Genomic DNA, 19478 nt, shown 5'->3' on the forward strand with positions numbered 1-19478 from the left:
GTAAAGCGATCTCCACTGCTGAGCTTTTGTGTTCTGACAGGGGGATGTCCCCCCTATTAGAACACTCAGCCATTGGCTGAGAGCGCCGACTAGGAACCACCGGAAGACCTTTATTGGTCATGACCCTTTGGCCGACTTCTGTCGGACCGGCTGCCATACACATGGGCCGAATGTCGCCCAACATTCGGCCCAGGTGTACTAGGCTTAAGGCTGCTTTCAGGACCTGACTGCAGGCGGAGAGGAGGAACTAAACATGGACAGACAGCTCTTTTGGTGCTCTTCTATACTTTTTATAGCCTACGTCAATCATAAGTAGATATTTATAGGGTGGTGAGAGCACTTTAAAAAAAAAAAATCTATTACAGAACTAAGTCACTAATCTGATAAAGGATGAATAGATTCAACTGCGTTACACAGTCCTAGGGATACAGAATGCTTGATACGCATATGAGGGTTTTGGGTATGATGTTTCCATGCAGCATAAAAAGAGGAACATCTTGGTAATGAAAAAACACAAATGATTGCAAAGCTTACCACACTTTTGATGATAACAAACAATAGTAATGCACAGCAAGAGCATAGCTCATAGAGTCAGAGGTCTTCTAGGTCCCTGCTAGATGATAAGAACCAGGACCCTGGAGTTCTGTGTTCTCTCTACTGCTCTTCTGTGCACACAAACACCTCGTTCGTACAGCAAGTGTCCATTACAAAGGATGCACTTCAGGGGACGATTCCCTGTCTGAGCAGCTAGTAAAGCTGCTTGTGACTTTATACTGTAGCTCTCTCTCAGACTAAATACGGTAATATACTGCTGTGCTGTCATCTTTTTTATCTCAAGGTCTCTCAAATATGATATATAGCCATCAACCACTTTAAAAGTAAAATTATACAATATAAAAGTATAAAGTGCTCCAGTGTAAAGTCTTGAGCACTGTGAGCAGCTCTACTAGCTGGAAGGCTGAAAAAGAAAAATGTCTCTTAATCTTGCTGGCAAAAGCCACATTCTTGCTTAAGAGACTCCCAACCGTGGATAGGTAAATTACTCTATTTTATTTACGAGTGCTTTACTATTGTTTGTGTTCATCAAAAGGATTTTACTACACGATGCCAGAGCACTTTACTGTAACTTGTATGGACATATTCTAAACAAGCAATAAATGAGCTCTTACAGTCCTTACAGACCTCTGTAGATGCATGTACTATGGCGTAATTCATCCCTAAAAATCACAACAGAGACTCTGATGTGGGGTTTCAGTTTCTGTACAGCTTTAGGGCTCATGCACACAGGACGTTTTAAAAACGCCAGCGCTACAGCAGCACTAAAAATGCCCGCTTACTCGCGTTTTCCCACATTAGCGTTTTTGGGTGCTTTTTTATTGAAAACACTCTCTATAATGTAAAAACACCTAAAAACATCAAACACAGCTAAATGCGGCCTGACGTGTTCAGCCATGTTTAGCTGCGCTTTTGGGCGTTTTTTGTTTTTACAGCTCATTTTTACTGCTTCTAGAAGCACAGGCTGGCTGTTTTTTTTTTTTATGGCCACTTAAAGCTTAAGCCTCCAAACGCCTCTAACAGTTTATGTGTGCATGGACGCATAGGCAAACATGGAGGGGCTTTTAGAGGCAGTTAAAAAAAGTCAAATGCCCCCTAACAGCAGCTGTAAAAATGTCCTGTATGCATGAGCCCTAAAGCACCTGCTGTTAGTTTACATTAAAAGGCTGCCATGCTGCCAAGGCCTTGCTGCCATAAAAGGCAGGAGAAGATGAGCTGCAATTTCTATACTTCTGTTGTGAACTTCAGCTCCGGAAGCTTTTACTCCCTTCCTGATCAGGCCATTTTTTGCGGTACTGCGTTGCTTTAACTGACAATTGCGCGGTCGTGCGACACTGTACCCAAATAAAATTTCTGTCCTTTTTTCCCTACAAATAGAGCTTTCTTTTGGTGGTATTTGATCACCTCTGTGGTTTTTATTTTTTTCGCTATAAACAAAAAAAACAACAATTTTGAAAAAAGCTATGTTTTTTACTTTCTGCTATAAAACATCCATTAAAAAAAATTGAAAAAATCTAATTTCTTCATCAGTTTAGGCCAATATGTATTCTGCTACATGTTTTTGGTAAAAAAATCCCAATAAGCGTATATTGATTGGTTTGCGCAAAAGTTATAGTGTCTACAAAACTATGGGATAGACTTATGGACTTTTTTTTTTTATATATTGTTTTTACTAGTAATCGCGGCAGTCAACTAATTTTTAGCGTGACATGTGGACAAATCTAACACTAAGCGACACTTTTTGGGGATCAGTGACACCAGTATAGTGAACAGTGCTAAAAAAAATGCAGTCACTGTATAAATGACAGTGGCAGGGGTTAATATCAGGGACAATCAAAGGGTTAAGTGTGCTCCTAGGGAGTGCTTTCTAACTGTGGGGGGAATGCTGTGACTGGAGGAAAACAGAGATCTGTGTTTCTGCTTAGCAGAAACACTAGATCTCCACTTTTCGCCCCCCACAGAAGCTTTGTTTACATGCCTCACCTGTGAACAATCGGCGGGTCCCGGCAGGGCGCAATGGCCAGACCCGCTGATTGGCTCCCGCTGTGTCCAATAACAGCGGGAGCTGGGTTCTGGTGGCACCACACGCCCCAGATCTGAGCAGAGGAATCACATACAGGTACATGATTTTGCGCTTAAGGGCCACCCTGCCGCAGTATATACAGTCAGGTCCATAAATATTGGGACATCAACACAATTCTAATCTTTTTGGCTCTATACACCACCACAATGGATGTGAATATAAGGAACAAGATGTGCTTTAATTGCAGACTTTCATCTTTAATTTGAGGGTATTTACATCCAAATCAGGTGAATGGTGTAGGAATTACAACAGTTTGTATATGTGCCTCCCACTTTTTAAGGGACCAAAAGTAATGGGAAAATTGGCTGCTCAGCTGTTCCATGGCCAGGTGTGTGTTATTCCCTCATTATCCCATTTACAAGGAGCAGGTAAAAGGTCCAGAGTTCATTTCAAGTGTGCTATTTGCCTTTGGAATCTGTTGCTGTCAACTCTCAATATGAGATCCAAAGAGCTGTCACTAACAGTGAAGCAAGCCATCATTAGGCTGAAAAAACAAAACAAACCCATCAGAGAGATAGCAAAAACATAAGGTGTGGCCAAATCAACTGTCTGGAACATCCTTAAAAAAAAAGAACGCACCGGTGAGCTCAGCAACACCAAAAGGCCCGGAAGACCACGGAAAACAACTGTGGTGGATGACTGAAGAATTCTTTCCCTGGTGAAGAAAACACCCTTCACAACAGTTGGCCAGATCAAGAACACTCTCCAGAAGGTAGGTGTATGTGTGTCAAAGTCAACAATCAAGAGAAGACTTCACCAGAGTCAATACAGAGGGTTCACCACAAGATGTAAACCATTGGTGAGCCTCAAAAACAGGAAGGCCCGATTAATTTGTCAAACAACATCTAAAAAAGCCTTCACAGTTCTGGAACAACATCCTATGGACAGATGAGACCAAGATCAACTTGTACCAGAGTGATTGGAAGAGAAGAGTATGGAAAAGGAAAGGAACTGCTCATGATCCAAAGTATACCACCTCATCAGTGATGCATGGTGGTGGTAGTGTCATGGCGTGGGTATGTATGGCTGCCAATGGAACTGGTTCTCTTGTATTTATTGATGATGTGGCTGCTAACAAAAGCAGCAGGATGAATTCTGAAGTGTTTTGGGCAATATTATCTGCTCATATTCTGCAAAATGCTTCAGAACTCATTGGACGGCACTTCACAGTGCAGATGGACAATGACCCAAAGCATACTGCGAAAGCAACCAAAGAGTTTTTTAAGGGAAAGAAGTGGAATGTTATGCAACGGCCAATTCAATCACCTGACCTGGATCCGATTGAGCATGCATTTCACTTGCTGAAGACAAAACTGAAGGGAAAATGCCCCAAGTACAAGCAGGAACTGAAGACAGTTGCAGTAGAGGCCTGGCAGAGCATCACCAGGGATGAAACCCAACGTCTGGTATTGTCTATGCGTTCCAGACTTCAGGCTGTAATTGACTGCAAAGGATTTGCAACCAAGTATTAAAAAGTGAAAGTTTGATGGATGATTGTTAATCTGTCCCAAACTGTTGTAATTTGTACACCGTTCGCCTGATTTGGCTGTAAATACCATCAAATTAAAGCTGAAAGTCTGCAGTTAAAGCACATCTTGTTCGTTTAATTTCAAATCCATTGTGGTGGTGTATAGAGCCAATGTCCCAATATTTATGGACCTGACTGTATATGTGAGGCAGTCATTAAGTGGTTAAGGCCTTGTTTATACAAAACTACAATGGCAGCTGGACAGGATGGTACACATACTACAGCTTTGATGCCTGGCAGCAAAAAAAATACCATATCATAGCCACAGGCATATCACCCAACTTTTTGAGATGGGAACGAGGGACACCCCTGCCACGCCCCCTTAAAGGAGAATTATACAAAAAAAAAATAAGATTAGTTAAACTCACGAGTATTTTTTTTACCACTATTACTTTATATTGGCTTTTGAAATTTACAAATGCAGTAATTTAGAAGTTGGATGAAAGGTTTAGCACTGGGAAACACTTTTTGAAAGATAAATAGTGCATTTTATATACAACTATACAGATTGGACAAAAATGAGGGACAAATGAGGAGAAAAGAGGGACAGAGGGACTTTGTTCCAAATCAGGGGCAGTCCCTCATAATCAGGGACAGTTGGAAGCTATGGACACAGGTAGTACTGCTACAAAACACGACCCATTAAAGTGGATGCATACTGTTGTAGTGTAGGCTTTTCAGGCTCAAAACTGGCAGTCAGGAGGTGACATATCCCAGCTACCCTCTTAAAAACAATCCACCATAGATTGGTTTTAGGAGGGGCGGCAAGGGCAGCTGCACGTGTGAACAAGCCCTAAGGCATGAACTGATCCACAGCATCTGCAGATACAGAGATCGGTGAGGGATCGTTTTCATATGCTGTCCACAGCATGGCCACAGGTTCACTGTATATTATAGTATATAATGAATTGTAAATGCATTGTCGCAAGACAGAAAGAATGAAAAGTAATTAGTTGATGATCCGGGATCTCAGGTATGTCCAATGTCGTTAATTGTTTTTATGTGGCAGTTGGTGACACTTTTTAAAATCAGAACTAAATTATTTATAATTGTTGGAACCAAAAGCAATGCATTATTAACAGACCCAAACCAATAAACAAAAAACACAAAATAAGATAGTATCAGTCAAATACATTACCTTGTGAAACAGAATTCTCTACTGGTGCAGGGAAAGGTGGTGTAATATCCACTGTGGTCTGCTCTAAAGTTTTAGTCACTTTGGAGGCATCAGTGGGGTTACTAAGTGTCTGGGCAGGATCTGGCACAGTGGGGGGAGGGCCAGAATTAGTGGGCAGTGGCGTCCGTCTTGGAGCAGAATTGACAGTGGGAACACTGTTGTTATTGGCGCAGTTGGTGTGATTGCCCATTTTGGCTGGGCTGTGGTTGATGCCTCCTCCTCCCCCCATTGGGGGTTCATTGGTCACCAGCTTGTTGTTGCGGATGTTGTCCATGTTTTCTGGCTGCTGACTTTGGTTCTCCTGGCGAGATCGATCCTGAATGGGTCTTGTGGTGGAAAGACTTGGGCCAGAACTGGGAGCTGGAGCATTAGGATCCCTGTAAGTCCAAAAAATCACCATTATTAGTAAGTAAAATAAGACAAAGGATTGTAGAAATACTGAGGTTGAATACCAAGAAAGAGCCTTTATACAATTACATTGTTATATTTACAATCAAATCGCACCTTTTTGGTGGTAAATAACATTTTGTTTAGGAGGAGATAGCTCTAGGGGTTCAATCTAAGACACAAACATATACACACACTCACTGGTAGGCGGCTCCACTAAAAAAGTGTTTTCGATTTTGAGTAAGTGTTTGAGTTGAGTGGAGTAATAATCAGTTGATAGGTCTTCTGCTGTCTTGATGGAGAGAACATACACAATATTTTTAGATTTAAAAGGCCTGTGACCAATGAAAGTGAGAGCCACTATTGTCACCAGCCTATGTACTGCATATAGCCTCATAAAGAGGCCACAGGGAACTGAAATGCTGTCATCTGTCATCTAAAGAAATGTTCATAAGAATATATAAAGAAATGATTTAGACTAGTGTAATGAGTTTGCTAAACGGAAAAGGTGAGCTAAGTCTCTCCCAGCTATGACAGGAGTAAGAATGAAGTTCTTCCCACCAGGATCTGACAGTAGTTACAATTAGTGAAACTAACTATTAACTCACTCTATTATGAGTGATTCGATTACTTACTTCCGTCTCCGATGTCTTCTTTCCCTGTCGTCTCTCTTTACATCATTCTCATAGGTGGATTGTGCAGTGTGGCGATGCCGCCTTCTCCTTTCTCCATCAGGCCCTTCACTTTCCCCTCCACCGCTGACTTCCCTTGTTCTTCCACCCTCCCTTGCATGACGAGGCCTCCTTTCTCCTCCTCCGCCACCTCCCCTACTACCTCCCCCACCCACACCCACATATTCTTGTTCTTCCCCTGTTCTGCGATGCACCCTGTGTCTCCGGTGATCGTTTTCCCCACGTGGCAAAGGGGAACCACTCCTACTCTCTTTGCTTCCTCCACCTCTGTGTCTCCTGGGTGGATCCTGGGGTGGTCGTACACCTCCATCCACTTCCCCTGTCCTGTCTTGAAGACCCATGTCCTGCCCATCACGAGAAATTTCTTGTTCTTTGCTCCGAGGCCGACGGCCAGATTCCTGGCTCATATCATATGCTCGACTTGCACGCTCTTGAAACCGTGCTTGCTTGCGCAGATAGTCTTCTGCCCGTTGGTGAGAAAGACGCTGTTCCAAAGGTGTCTTGCTTTCTCCTGGCCGACTTTTGTTGGTGTTGTTGTTACGGTTTTCTTGTGGATCTACGACCAGTGGCCGGTCAAGATGTGTTTTAACGTCTGGACGCATGAAAGACATCTTCCAACGCTCTTCAGGATCCATCTCACTATATAGGGCCTCCCGACTGTTCATCAAATTCTGCCTACGCATTTCATTTGTACGTTGCTCCCAGACAGACATCGCCGTCTTCTGGTTCTTCTGCTGCTCTTTCCTACATGAGTGTAAAATGCACATTTTGTTTAACAGGTTCTTCTAAATAATACATTTATAAACACATGCTCATGCATTTACCATTATTTTTTTATTCTACTTACCGTTAGTTTTCACTATACCTATAACATTTATTACTCTTCATGCTAACCAAATAAGTATGTACTGTAGGTTGCCATTGATTACATCCTTCTAGAATGCTGGTTGCCTGGTTGTATTGAGTCATTGACACATAATAAACATGCAGCCAGCAAAGTCAGAGGCAAGTCTGAACACCTGACCTGCATACTTCTTTAAGGACAGTGACTCAGGAAGTAATGAACAGTTATGCAACTAGCATTATCGAATGTTGAGTAAGCAATGACAGCCCATATATTTATTTCAGTTTAGATTTTTATAGCAACTAATAAAAATCTATCTTGTACTGGTGTGGTTTCAGTTCTTCAAGTAACTACTTGTTAAAAACCAGAAGAATTTACACTGTTCATGAATGTTGGGAGAGTGATATTATTACCGCCATTTGTATTACTATTGTTTGCACTGCGCCCTGAGCCCACCCAGTTGTGTGACAATAGCAAATTAATATTCGCTATAGTCTTCCTGATTCTTCAACCAGCCAATTAGGAAGCGGCTCCTGAGACACGATCGGTCCGAATGGGGCGCGGGGGGGCAGGTTTGTTTAACGCCAACCCCCCCCCAGCCGCCACTGGTCCTAAATTTAGAATGTGAGAAGGGAAAGGAAAGGAAAGGAAAGAGAAAGGGAAAGGGAATGGAAAGGGAATGGACAGGAGAAAGGACAAAAAAAGCTGAAATAATGTATAAGAAAAATAATTCAAGGCAATTTTTCCTCAAATATAGGTAGTTGTGATGCACATTTTTTTCTTTTGTTTAGAAAACCTAACACACTTACGCTGCTATGGACATGTTAGTAGCTGATACTGGACTGACTTCTGCTACTTCCTTGGCTTTCTGTAATGCTAGTTTTTGATTGGCAGCCTGCTCTTCCTCCTGTTCATCCTGCAGATAGATAAAGGCCCATCAGAGCAATAATATTCATACTATGAACAATTTATACATAAGGCATTACCCAAAATATACCTTGGTTAACTCCTGAGCATTGGCCAGATTGTCCACAGCGATAGCCAAGAAGACATTCAGCAGTGTGTCTGTGCAGAATAAGCTAAGGAACATCCAACCCGCTGTCACATAATTTAATTAGATAAACCTATTACATACAATTATATTTAATTTGCTATATTAGTGGCAGAATTCAGATGCTAATCAGTCAAACCAAGATATAGAAAGATGTTATTGAGACTATTTTTAAGCAATAAAGGCCACTGTTTTTCACTGTTTTCTTTTTCTGTGCAGCCGGTTCCTGGATCTATAAGGCCGGCCATACACAGTTTGAATCTCGGCTGGCTCAGCAGGAACCGGCCGAGATACGAACCGTTAATGGGCAGGCTGAATGTACCCAGTTGATCGATCGATCAACTTGAGTACAACCAGCCTGCCGGATTCCCTTGCGATTATCACTGTCTTTTCCCGGCAAAGAATAGTGCCCTACCATTGCTCTTGGTGGGACAAATATTGTCTCATTGTTTGTATCAGTGGGAGGAATTTTGCCTATCATTAGTGTCAGGTGGAATAATTATATCCCATTTTTGGTGACAAGGAATTTTGCTGCATCATTTGTGTCATTGGAAGGAAGAGTTTGGGGTGAGGAACTTGACTGGTCTGTACAGAGTTCTGACCTCAACCCGATAGAACACCTTTGGGACAAATTAGAGTGGAGACTGCGAGCCAGGCCTTCTCATCCACCATCAGTGCCTGACCTCACACATGCGCTTCTGGAAGAATAGTCAAACATTCCCATAGACACACTCCTAAATCTTGTGGACAGCCTTCCCAGAAGAGTTGAACCCGGTATAGCTGCAAAGGGTGGGCCAACTCAATATTGAACCCTACAGACTAAGACTGGGATGCCATTAAAGTTCAGTGTAAAGGCAGGTGTCCCAATACAGTTGGTAATATAGTGTATATATATATATACAGTATATTGTAATTTAAAGCTAATATACATTTATGGTTAATGTTGTAATGGAGTGGCTCTTAAACTGTGGCCTGCAGGCCGGCTGTGGCTTTTTGCTGGTCTTTATTCGGCTCTTGTAAAATGTATCCTTCCTTTGACACAAAAGGGCACTATCAGTTAATAGTTCACAATTTTACAGGTTAATAACTGGCAACCACCTGTAGCAAGTTTATGAAAAAAATTCTTTTAGGTGGTATATTTGAGTTTAGTACATGTTTTTGTTGAGAGCTCTGCACCAACCCAACTATATATTTTTTTTTAATCAAAAAAATTTTTATTAAACATATGCAAACAACTTCCCCTGTACATACATTGCATTTGCAGAAATCTACATTTACATATCATGGTTATCATAGCGTTTTCAAAAGTATTATAAATACTAACCGAGATCTTATAACGTCAAAACTTGTTCATAAATTTAGTACAACCGTTACATTGTGTAGGGCATTGTAGAAGCCTGGACATCATCAATTCCCTGGGGCTCAGTCCTGGAGTATCTAACCATGGTGACCAAATACGTTCAAATCTACCCGGGCTCCCCCTGTGTTGATAGATATATCTTTCCATAACAAGGGTGTTTCCCATGTGTGTTATCCACGATGCAACAATGGGCGGTGAGGTCGATTTCCAACCCATCAGAATACGCTTTTGGGCCTGAAACAGCGCCCCTGGAGAATGCAGTCCTCAACATCTCCTCTGGGATCACCTCATGCAGAACTCCCAGTATACAGTGAATTGGGCTTAGAGGTACAGCAGTTTGGAACACCCGGTTGAATGTTCCAAGTACCTTACTCCAGTAACGGTGAAGCTTTGGGCATCGACAGAGGAGATGGATAAGGTCCCCATTGTGCTGCCCACACCTACCACACAAGGGGTCTGCCAGCCTGCCCATCTTGTGGAGCTTTTGCGGGGTGTAGTGCACCCTGAGTACAATGTATAATTGTGATACTTTTTGTGCAACATTTAAAGAGCAGGTAGAGATTGATTGCAATGCTTTATCCCACTGGTCTCCCGTGAGTGGTCCCAGGTCCCTTTCCCACAGGGAAACTGCCTTAATGGGGTGCGCCCTCAGATGGTGTGTCAGCAACATTTGGTAACAGTGCGATAAAATGCCCTTCGTTTCAGTGCTAGACTGCAATAGGTGGAAGATAGGGATAGACGACATAACCACTGCATGCCGGAGCTGGTAGGAATAAAGCATGGTGGGAGGTAGATTAAACTGACTTTGTAGTTCAGGGAAGGACTTCAGCTTGCCATTACGGAATATATGGGACAAAAGAGACATCCCAAAGGCTCTCCACCTGGGCCCTTGACGTAGCTTAGCCAGTTCAGCATAGGGGAGGTTATTCCAGATAGGGCTGTATTCAGTGAACCCCTGCACTCCCTGCACCTGCTTGCCCTTGTTCCATATTTTTTGAATTAGTGAATGAGTAGGCATCTGTTTATTGGATTTGTGAAACACCTGCGCCTCCAGGCCCATCAGAACAGTTTCTGTTCTGCAGCGGAGGAGCTCAGACAGTCCAGAGAGTCCTGAGCCGACATCCATGCCTCCCTTGCAGAGTCTGATGGATCAGTAACATATCCCAGTTCCAGCGGTCGTACCTGATCCCCTAATTGTTCAAGCAGAGCAGAGTAGTTCCGCTTGACAAGTTAAATTTCCATAATGAACACCCCCCAAGGTATGCCTTAAATGTCTCCCATTTCTGTATATGATCTGCATAGTGACAATGGGACCAGAAGAACTCATCAATTCGGGTGGCTATACGGTCCTGTGAGGTGAACAGCTTAAGCCAAAAGGCATTAAGCTTCCACAGGGCCTTAGGTAGGGTGGTGGGAGGTTGGGTGACTAACCATAAGGCTAAAGGAGAATGATCCTCCTCTTGGGAAGTATTCCACTTCTGAGGCATAGCTAACCAGGTTTGGGGTGCCTACACACAGATTGGTATTCCTCTAACTGAGGAACCATGGTGGGCACCTCGACAACGGTGAGCATCATCCAGCAGTAAATGCATTAAACAGATCATGCCCTCTAGGAGGGCTGCACATTGGTAAGACATAGCAAGTAGAAGGTAGTCAACCCAACTATATTTGAACCGCTTTACTATTTTCCATTTGGAAACAGGAGATGTACAGCACCCTACAACACTCTATTTTGCACACTATTTACAGAGGCACAGAGGTTCCTAGAATATCATCTTATAACTGCCAAGACAATTGCAATTGTATGACATTACACATGGCTTGTCCATGAAACCTTTGAGCCCCCAGTCACACCGGTGCGACTTGTCATGCCATTGGACAGGCCCAAATCGCATGACAAGTCACACCCTATTATCGGCAATGGAACTATTCAGACTGCTGCAAAACCAACTTTGCGGTGCTGCACCGATTTTATAAAGAAGTTCCTACACTATTTTTGACGATTCCAGGTGCGACTTGCATAGGCATCTGTGCATGAAATCGCACAGATGTCAGCCAAGTCTCACCTGAAGTCGCACTGACATGCGGGACTTTCAAGTGAAGTCGCATGATTTCAAAGTCGATTTTGGTGTGACCGGGGGCTAAACCTGACCTCATGACACACAATTAAATGCACAATTAAAATCATATACCTGAATTGTTTTATCTACTAAAGGATTTGGTAGAGCTAGGTTGGTGACCTAACTATTCTGTAACGCAATTAAGAAATTCAGCCTGCGATTAGACAATCAATGGCCCGTACACACGATCAGAAAATTGTACGAAAAATACTGCTTTCAAATTGATCGCACGATAATCTGATCGTTAGTACACAGCTTTCATAAGCCGAGCACCACAATTCATGTGAAATTATTCGATGGGACAAGCATGAAAAATGTTCTAGTACAATACCAGATCGTACGATTTTCGTTTAATCAGTACAGTTGTCGTCCAAAAATACAATACAAATACAACACATGACATCACTTCCGAATTTTTATTCTGTTGTACGAGAATTTTTGTAACTTTAGTAACCTCTTTGTTTTCGATATGAGACTAGCATGCAATAAAAAAACAGACCATCATTTGTCCGATAATCTCATAATATGTATCAGGCACAAGCTTATTGATATGTTACTTTCTCTGCTCACTCTCCCCAAGTCAGCATGCGCTGCAGCACATTTGATTGGTCCATAATGCTGCCCCCGCCTCCTCTCCCAGTAAAGGTTCTACTGTACAAGGGATTACAATGGGCTGATGCCAAATCAGTTAAGCTGGCCATACATTATACAATTTTCTTGTAAAATATTTACCTTCAACTATGTAGTGCAAGGGCCTGCAAGGGAGAGGAGGAGGGAGCTCCACGGTGATGTAACGGGCCACAGCCCGGGCTCCCGGAAGTGGGAACAGGATACCTGTCAAAGACACCCCCCCCCCCTGAAAAGTGCCAATTGTGGGTGAACCTCCGCTTTCAGGCTGCTGGTTCACATACTGTAAATGCGAACTGGATGCATTTTGAGCTGCATATAATTTGCGTGACCTGTGAACCGGCAACCTTCTCTATGGTGCCGAGTAACATAATTGTGGGCCCGCCGCGGTCCGTTTTTAAAAAGAGTCCTGTGCGTTTCAGTCCGGCTCAGGTGTGATTTCAAGTAAAACGAAACTGCACCAGACTCCTTTTAAAAAATGCAGGGAAACCTTGGGCGAACATATAAGAATCGAGCCTTAATTGGTTCTTTATTGAATACAATCCACAAATACATGAATTTTTATACACCATCTCACAAAAGTGAGTACACCCCTCACATTTTTGTAAATATTTTATTATATCTTTTCATGTGACAACACTGAAGAAATGACACTTTGCTACAATGTAAAGTAGTGAGTGTACAGCTTGTATAACAGTGTAAATTTGCTGTCCCCTCAAAATAACTCAACACACAGTCATTAATGTCTAAACTGCTGGAAACAAAAGTGAGTACACCCCTAAGTGAAAATGTTCAAATTGGGCCCAAAGTGTCAATATTTTGTGTGACCACCATTATTTTCCAGCACTGCCTTAACCCTCTTGGGCATGGAGTTCACCAGAGCTTCACAGGTTGGCACTGGAGTCCTCTTCCACTCCTCCATGACGACATCACGGAGCTGGTGGATGTTAGAGACCTTGCGCTCCTCCACCTTCCGTTTGAGGATGCCCCACAGATGCTCAATAGGGTTTATGCTTGGCCAGTCAATCACCAAGGCAGTGGTCGTCTTGGAGGTGTGTTTGGGGTCATTATCAGGTTGGAATACTGCCCTGCGGCCCAGTCTCCAAAGGGAGGGGATCATGCTCTGCTTCAGTATGTCACAGTACATGTTGGCATTCATGGTTCCCTCAATGAACTGTAGCTCCCCAGTGCCGGCAGCACTCATGCAGCCCCAGACCATGACACTCCCACCACCATGCTTGACTGTAGGCAAGACACACTTGTCTTTGTACTCCTCACCTGGTTGCCGCCACACACGCTTGACACCATCTGAACCAAAAAAGTTTATCTTGGTCTCATCAGACCACAGGACATGGTTTCAGTAACCCATGACCTTAGTCTGTTTGTCTTCAGCAAACTGTTCAAGGGGCTTTCTTGTGCATCATCTTTAGAAGAGACTTCCTTATGAAACAACAGCCATACAGACCAATTTGATGCAGTGTGCAGCGTATGGTCTGAGCACTGACAGGCTGACCCCCCACCCCTTCAACCTCTGCAGCAATGCTGGCAGCACTCATACGTCTATTTCCCAAAGACAACCTCTGGATATGACACTGAGCACGTGCACTCAACTTCTTTGGTCGACCATGGTGAGGCCTGTTCTGTGTGGAACCTGTCCTGTATGGTCTTGGCCACCGTGCTGCAGCTCAGTTTCAGGGTCTTGGCAATCTTCTTATAGCCTAGGTCATCTTTATGTAGAGCAACATTTTTTTTTTCAGATCCTCAGAGAGTTCTTTGCCATGAGGTGCCATGTTGAACTGCCAGTGACCAGTATGAGAGAGTGAGAGAGATAACACCAAATTTAACACACCTGCTCCCCATTCACACCTGAGACCTTGTAACACTAACGGGTCACATGACACTGGGGAGGGAAAATGGCTAATTGGGCCCAATTTGGACATTTTCACTTAGGGGTGTAACTCACATTTGTTGCCAGTGGTTTAGACAATAATGGCTGTGTGTTGAGTTATACAAGCTGTACACTCACTACTTTACATTGTAGCAAAGTGTCATTTCTTCAGTGTTGTCACATGAGAAGATATAACAAAATATTTTCAAAAATGTGAAGGTTGTACTAATTTTTTGTGAGATACTGTATCTGCCTGCAGTTTAGCTTTAAGGAAAGCCTAATGTAAACCTTTTCATGTAAACATAGTGGCACCTTTCCAGTCCTCTCCGCCTTTCCCCAAAATGTGCAAACTAAGCAGACTAAACAGCAGTGGCGGCCCATCCATAAGGCGTGCAGGGGCTCCGCCCCCCTAATCTACATGCAGGGCGCCAGACGAATGGATTTTAATGTTTTTTTCTTTTTTTTAAGCACACGATTAGAGCCTGAAGCTCGAATTGGCTTCAAGAAAGGGTGGGCTTGAGATGCAGAGTACTATGCCCTGGGCCCATCCATTCGTGTAACAATAGCAAATTAATATTCGCTTTTGTCTTCCTGATCCTCCTGGCGGCCAATCAGGAAGCGGGTCCTGAGATCCGATTGGCCAGGAAGTCTTAGGACTCCCGACCGTTCGGGTCTCAGGACCCACTTCCTGTTCGGCCAAGAGGAGAACGGCCCCGGAGCGAGGAGTAGCTGGAGCGAGGAGCAGCCACCTCATCCCTTTAAACCCGAACACATATGAAATACACAGGTTCTGAGGCTAATCTAATCCAGATAAGGCACCAAGTGAGTTTAATTACCACCTTAAAGAGGTGTTCCAGCATGTAGTCAGCAGCTACAAATACTGTACTTATAATATAAGGACACTTACCTGTCCAGGGAGCCCGCAATGTCGGCACCCCATCTTATCTTCGGATCGGCTGTCGGGTGCTGCCGCCGCTATCTTCACTTAGCCTGCATTCACACTACAGCACTTTGAATAGCGGCCAGATTTGCAGCGGATCTGCCCGCGATTTGACAGCGCCGAGGTGTAAATGACAAAACGCGGGACTGGCATTAGAGATGCCATTCATTTGAATGACACCCCAAATTGCATTGTGGGTCTGCCACGATTGTCGCATGATAAAACGTGCTGCAATCGCGGCAACCCACACCGCGGGATGCATGTCGCCGAAAAATAGCTCAGGAGCTACTTTGGGGTGACATGCATCCTGTGATTGCAGCACATTTTATCGTGCGACAATAGCGGCAGACCTGCACCACGATTTGAGGTGTCATTCAAATGAATGGCATCTCGATTGCGAGTCCCGCATTTTGTCATTCACACCTCGGCGCTGTCAAATCGCGGGCAGATCCGCGGAAAATCTGGCCGCCATTCAAAATGCTGTAGTGTGAATGCAGCCTAAGGGAAACCGGCAGTGAAGCCTTTTCGGTTTTTGCTGCCCTCCTCAGAACATTGGATATCCTTAGAACTGTTTTTATTTAAATACAATGAATTTTATTTAAATAAAAACAAGAGTCATACTCATACCTTTGCGGCTTCACAGACGTTCCCTGCTGCGCTTTCTAATTGGCCTGGCGGTGGAGGAAGGAAGAGGGGGCCGAACTTCCGAGAGAAAAAAACAGGTATCCGTTCACCCCTCCCCCCTGAAAGGTACCAAATGTGGCAACGAAGGGGGGGGGCAAATAAGCGTAAGTTCCACTTTTGGTAGAACTCCACTTTAATCAGCCACAGAACCTGTGTAATAAATATGTTTTTGGGTTTAAAGGGATGAGGTGGCAACCCTACCCGGTATCCTTCTCATCTGCCTTCCCGTCCATCTCCCGCGGGGGGGGGTTCTTGGGCTGCCATTGGTTTTGCCGCCAATATTGAGCACCAGACGCCACTGCTAAACAGTACTGTTAGTAATATGCCAATCTGAATGATTTGTTAAAAGTAAGTAGCTAAGCCTGCATTGGTAGTGCTAATGTATGCAGAGAGAGGTGGCACAGGACTGCCACAGGAAGAGCAGAGGTGTCTTGGACTTGCAGCTGTAATTGACAGCCTGTCTATACCTTCTCTGTTATACAAAACAAGTCCATATGTAAGTGGTGTAGCCAACCCTTTGGATAAAATATGGAAAGTTGAAGGTCTTGCTGCCCTCCTCAGAACAATGGATATCCTTAGAGCTGAAACATATAGAAAAACAGAGAGGGCGCACCAACCTTGCGCATTACCAAAAATAAATTTTTATTTAAATAAAAACAAGAGTCATACTCACAAACAAACGTTAAAAAGAAGGCTTAACATTGCTCCAAGAATTCGGAACTGTGTCTTCTAGATACCTGCAACCTGGACCGGGTATTAGGAGGAACCAGATGGTATCGCAAACCAGTTACGCGTTACGAGGGAGTACCCTCTTCGTCAGAGGCCCAGCGATACAAAACAAATAATTCCGCGCTGCCCTAAACACTAAGCAGCTAACACAGCCTGTAGGATATGTGCATAAATCAGAAAACAAAAATAAGTGTAGCGCTAATACAAAAATGAATAAAAAATAGTCTAAAAAGAGCCACAGCGATAGCCCGAGGATCTGATGAAGAGGGTATTCCCTCGTAATGCGTAAGCCGTTTGCGATACCATCTGGTTCCTCCTAATACCCGGTCCAGGTTGCAAGTGTCAAGAAGACACAGTTCCGAATTCTTGGAGCAATGTTAAGCCTTCCTTTTAGAGCTTGTTTGTGAGTATGACTCTTGTTTTCATTTAAATAAAATGTATTTTTGGTAATGCGCAAGGTCGGTGCGCCCCCCCCCCCCGTGTTTTTCTATATGTTTTACCTTCTCTGTGGCATGCAAGGGAGAAGATAGCAGCTCACAACAGGGGGAATAACTTGATCTTGGGCTGCAGACTGCAATACAGGTTTGTTAACCTATAACAGTGATGGCGAACCTTGGCACCCTAGATGTTTTGGAACTACATTTCCCATGATGCTCATGCACTCTGCAGTGTAGAGTAGATGAGCACCATGGGAAATGTAGTTCCAAAACATCTGGGGTGCCAAGGTTCGCCATCACTGACCTATAACATATTTAATTCTTTATAAGCTGGATTCTGTGGACAGTGGTAATGGAAGGATTTATGAAGGATACAGTTTCCAAAAAGAGTCAGAATGATGAAGTAGATGGAGAACACCATGCCTGATTTGACCCCACCCTGAGCCTTGATGCCATCATACATTACTTCATTCCAGTCCTCTCCAGTCAGTATCTAGAAGTGAGAAAAACCAGGAAGGTTGATTTAGTAAAAATAGATAAAAGTGCATAATGGTAACATATACATAACCAGTTCCCATACCTGGAACACAGTCATTATTGCTGCAGGAAAGCTATCAAAGTTTGTAGAGGGGGTTTTGTCATCAAAGTTAAACCTGTTAAAAAAAAAAAAAAAGAGATGTAAATGTGGAGTACAAAGCTATTATGCACAGCTATTACTGTAAGTACCCGGTGGCCAGACAGACGGATCCGCAGAAGGTAAACCAGAGAAAGTCACATGACACCTGTCACCTATCTTTAGCTTTTGTCCTTCCCAGAAGTCTTGTGCCTCCAGCTTTTTCTTTTTTTTTTCCCGTCCGCTACTAGAGAACACAGGTGAACATAACGTCACCTCACCATCACATATCCCTCTTTGCACATAAAGCTACTACTTACTGTCCACCAAACAGCTGCATCCCCAGTAAGGCAAAGACCACAATGAAAAGGAAGAGCAGGAATAGCAAGCTGATGATGGATTTCATTGAGCTCAGGAGGGAGATCACCAGGTTACGGAGAGATGCCCAATATCTGCACATAAAAAAAAAGTAAAAAAAAAAAAGAATAAGACAAAAATGGAAGAGAAAGACACACCTTAATAATGTTTAATGAGCTTTGCATCTAATAAGGCGATATCAGATAACCCTTTTATCATTTATCATAACCAACTTTTCGCAGGCTTCTAAAAGCAAGGTATATGTAGAGATACTGAGATATACACTATATTGTCAAAAGTATTGGGCCGCCTGCCTTTACACGCACATGAACTTTAATGGCATCCCAGTCTTATGCCCCGTACACACGGTCGGATTTTCCGACGGAAAATGTGTGATAGGACCTTGTTGTCGGAAATTCCGACTGTGTTTGGGCTCCATCACACATTTTCCATCGGAATTTCCGACACACAAAGTTTGAGAGCTGGCTATAAAATTTTCCGACAACAAAATCCGTTGTTGGAAATTTCCGATCGTGTGTACACAAATCCGACGCACAAAGTGCCACGCATGCTCAGAATAAATTAAGAGACGAAAGCTATTGGCTACTGCCTCGTTTATAGTCCCGACGTACATTTTTTACGTCACTGCGCTCAGAACGATCAAATTTTCTGACAACTTTGTGTGACCGTGTGTGTGCAAGACAAGTTTGAGCCAACATCCGTCGGAAAAAATCCATGGATTTTGTTGTCGGAATGTCTGATCAATGTCCGACCGTGTGTACGGGGCATTAGTCCGTAGGGTTCATTATTGAGTTGGCCCACCCTTTACAGCTATAACAGCTTCAACTCTTCTGGAAAGGCTGTCCACAAGGTTTAGGAGTGTGTCTATGGGAATGTTTGACCATTCTTCCAGAAGCGCATTTGTGAGGTCAGGCACTGATGTGAATGAGAAGGCCTGGCTCGCAGTCTGCGCTCAAATTCAACCCAAATGTGTTCTATCGGGTTGAGGTTAGGACTCTGTGCAGGCCAGTCAAATTCTTCCACCCCAAACTCGCTCATCCATGTCTTTATGGACCTTGCTTTGTGCTCTGTGTGCAGTCATGTTGGAACAGGAAGGGGCCATCCCCAAACTGTTTCCACAGAGTTGGGAGCATGAAATTGTTCAAAATGTCTTGGTATGCTGACACCTTAAGAGTTCCCTTCACTGGAACTAAGGGGCTAAACCCAACCCCTGAAAAACAACCCCACACCATAATCCCCCCTCCACCAAATGATTTGGACCAGTACACAAAGCAAGGTCCATAAAGACATAGATGAGCGCGTTTGGGGTAGAGGAACATGACTGGCCTGCACAGAGTCCTGACCTCAACCCGATAGAACACCTTTGGGATGAATTAGAGTGGAGA

General features: G+C 43.6%; 1 protein-coding gene across 7 annotated transcripts in view; it reads right to left on the bottom strand.

Annotated features, from left to right (window-relative positions):
* The window catches only part of CACNA1A (calcium voltage-gated channel subunit alpha1 A), a 363579-nt gene that overhangs the window by 210193 nt on the left and 133908 nt on the right, over window positions 1–19478 (bottom strand). For all 7 annotated transcript variants that reach the window (XM_073622743.1, XM_073622741.1, XM_073622739.1 and 4 more), the window contains 7 exons: window positions 18036–18167; window positions 17683–17755; window positions 17478–17595; window positions 8264–8331; window positions 8076–8182; window positions 6366–7166; window positions 5305–5720 (listed from right to left, as the gene is read on the bottom strand). In XM_073622743.1, the coding sequence (XP_073478844.1) occupies window positions 5305–5720; window positions 6366–7166; window positions 8076–8182; window positions 8264–8331; window positions 17478–17595; window positions 17683–17755; window positions 18036–18167 (1715 nt within the window). The remainder of the gene's footprint in view (window positions 1–5304; window positions 5721–6365; window positions 7167–8075; window positions 8183–8263; window positions 8332–17477; window positions 17596–17682; window positions 17756–18035; window positions 18168–19478) is intronic.

This window comes from Aquarana catesbeiana, linkage group LG03 (assembly GCF_042186555.1).
Source record: "Aquarana catesbeiana isolate 2022-GZ linkage group LG03, ASM4218655v1, whole genome shotgun sequence".
In the NCBI taxonomy this organism is placed as follows: Eukaryota; Metazoa; Chordata; class Amphibia; order Anura; family Ranidae; genus Aquarana; species Aquarana catesbeiana.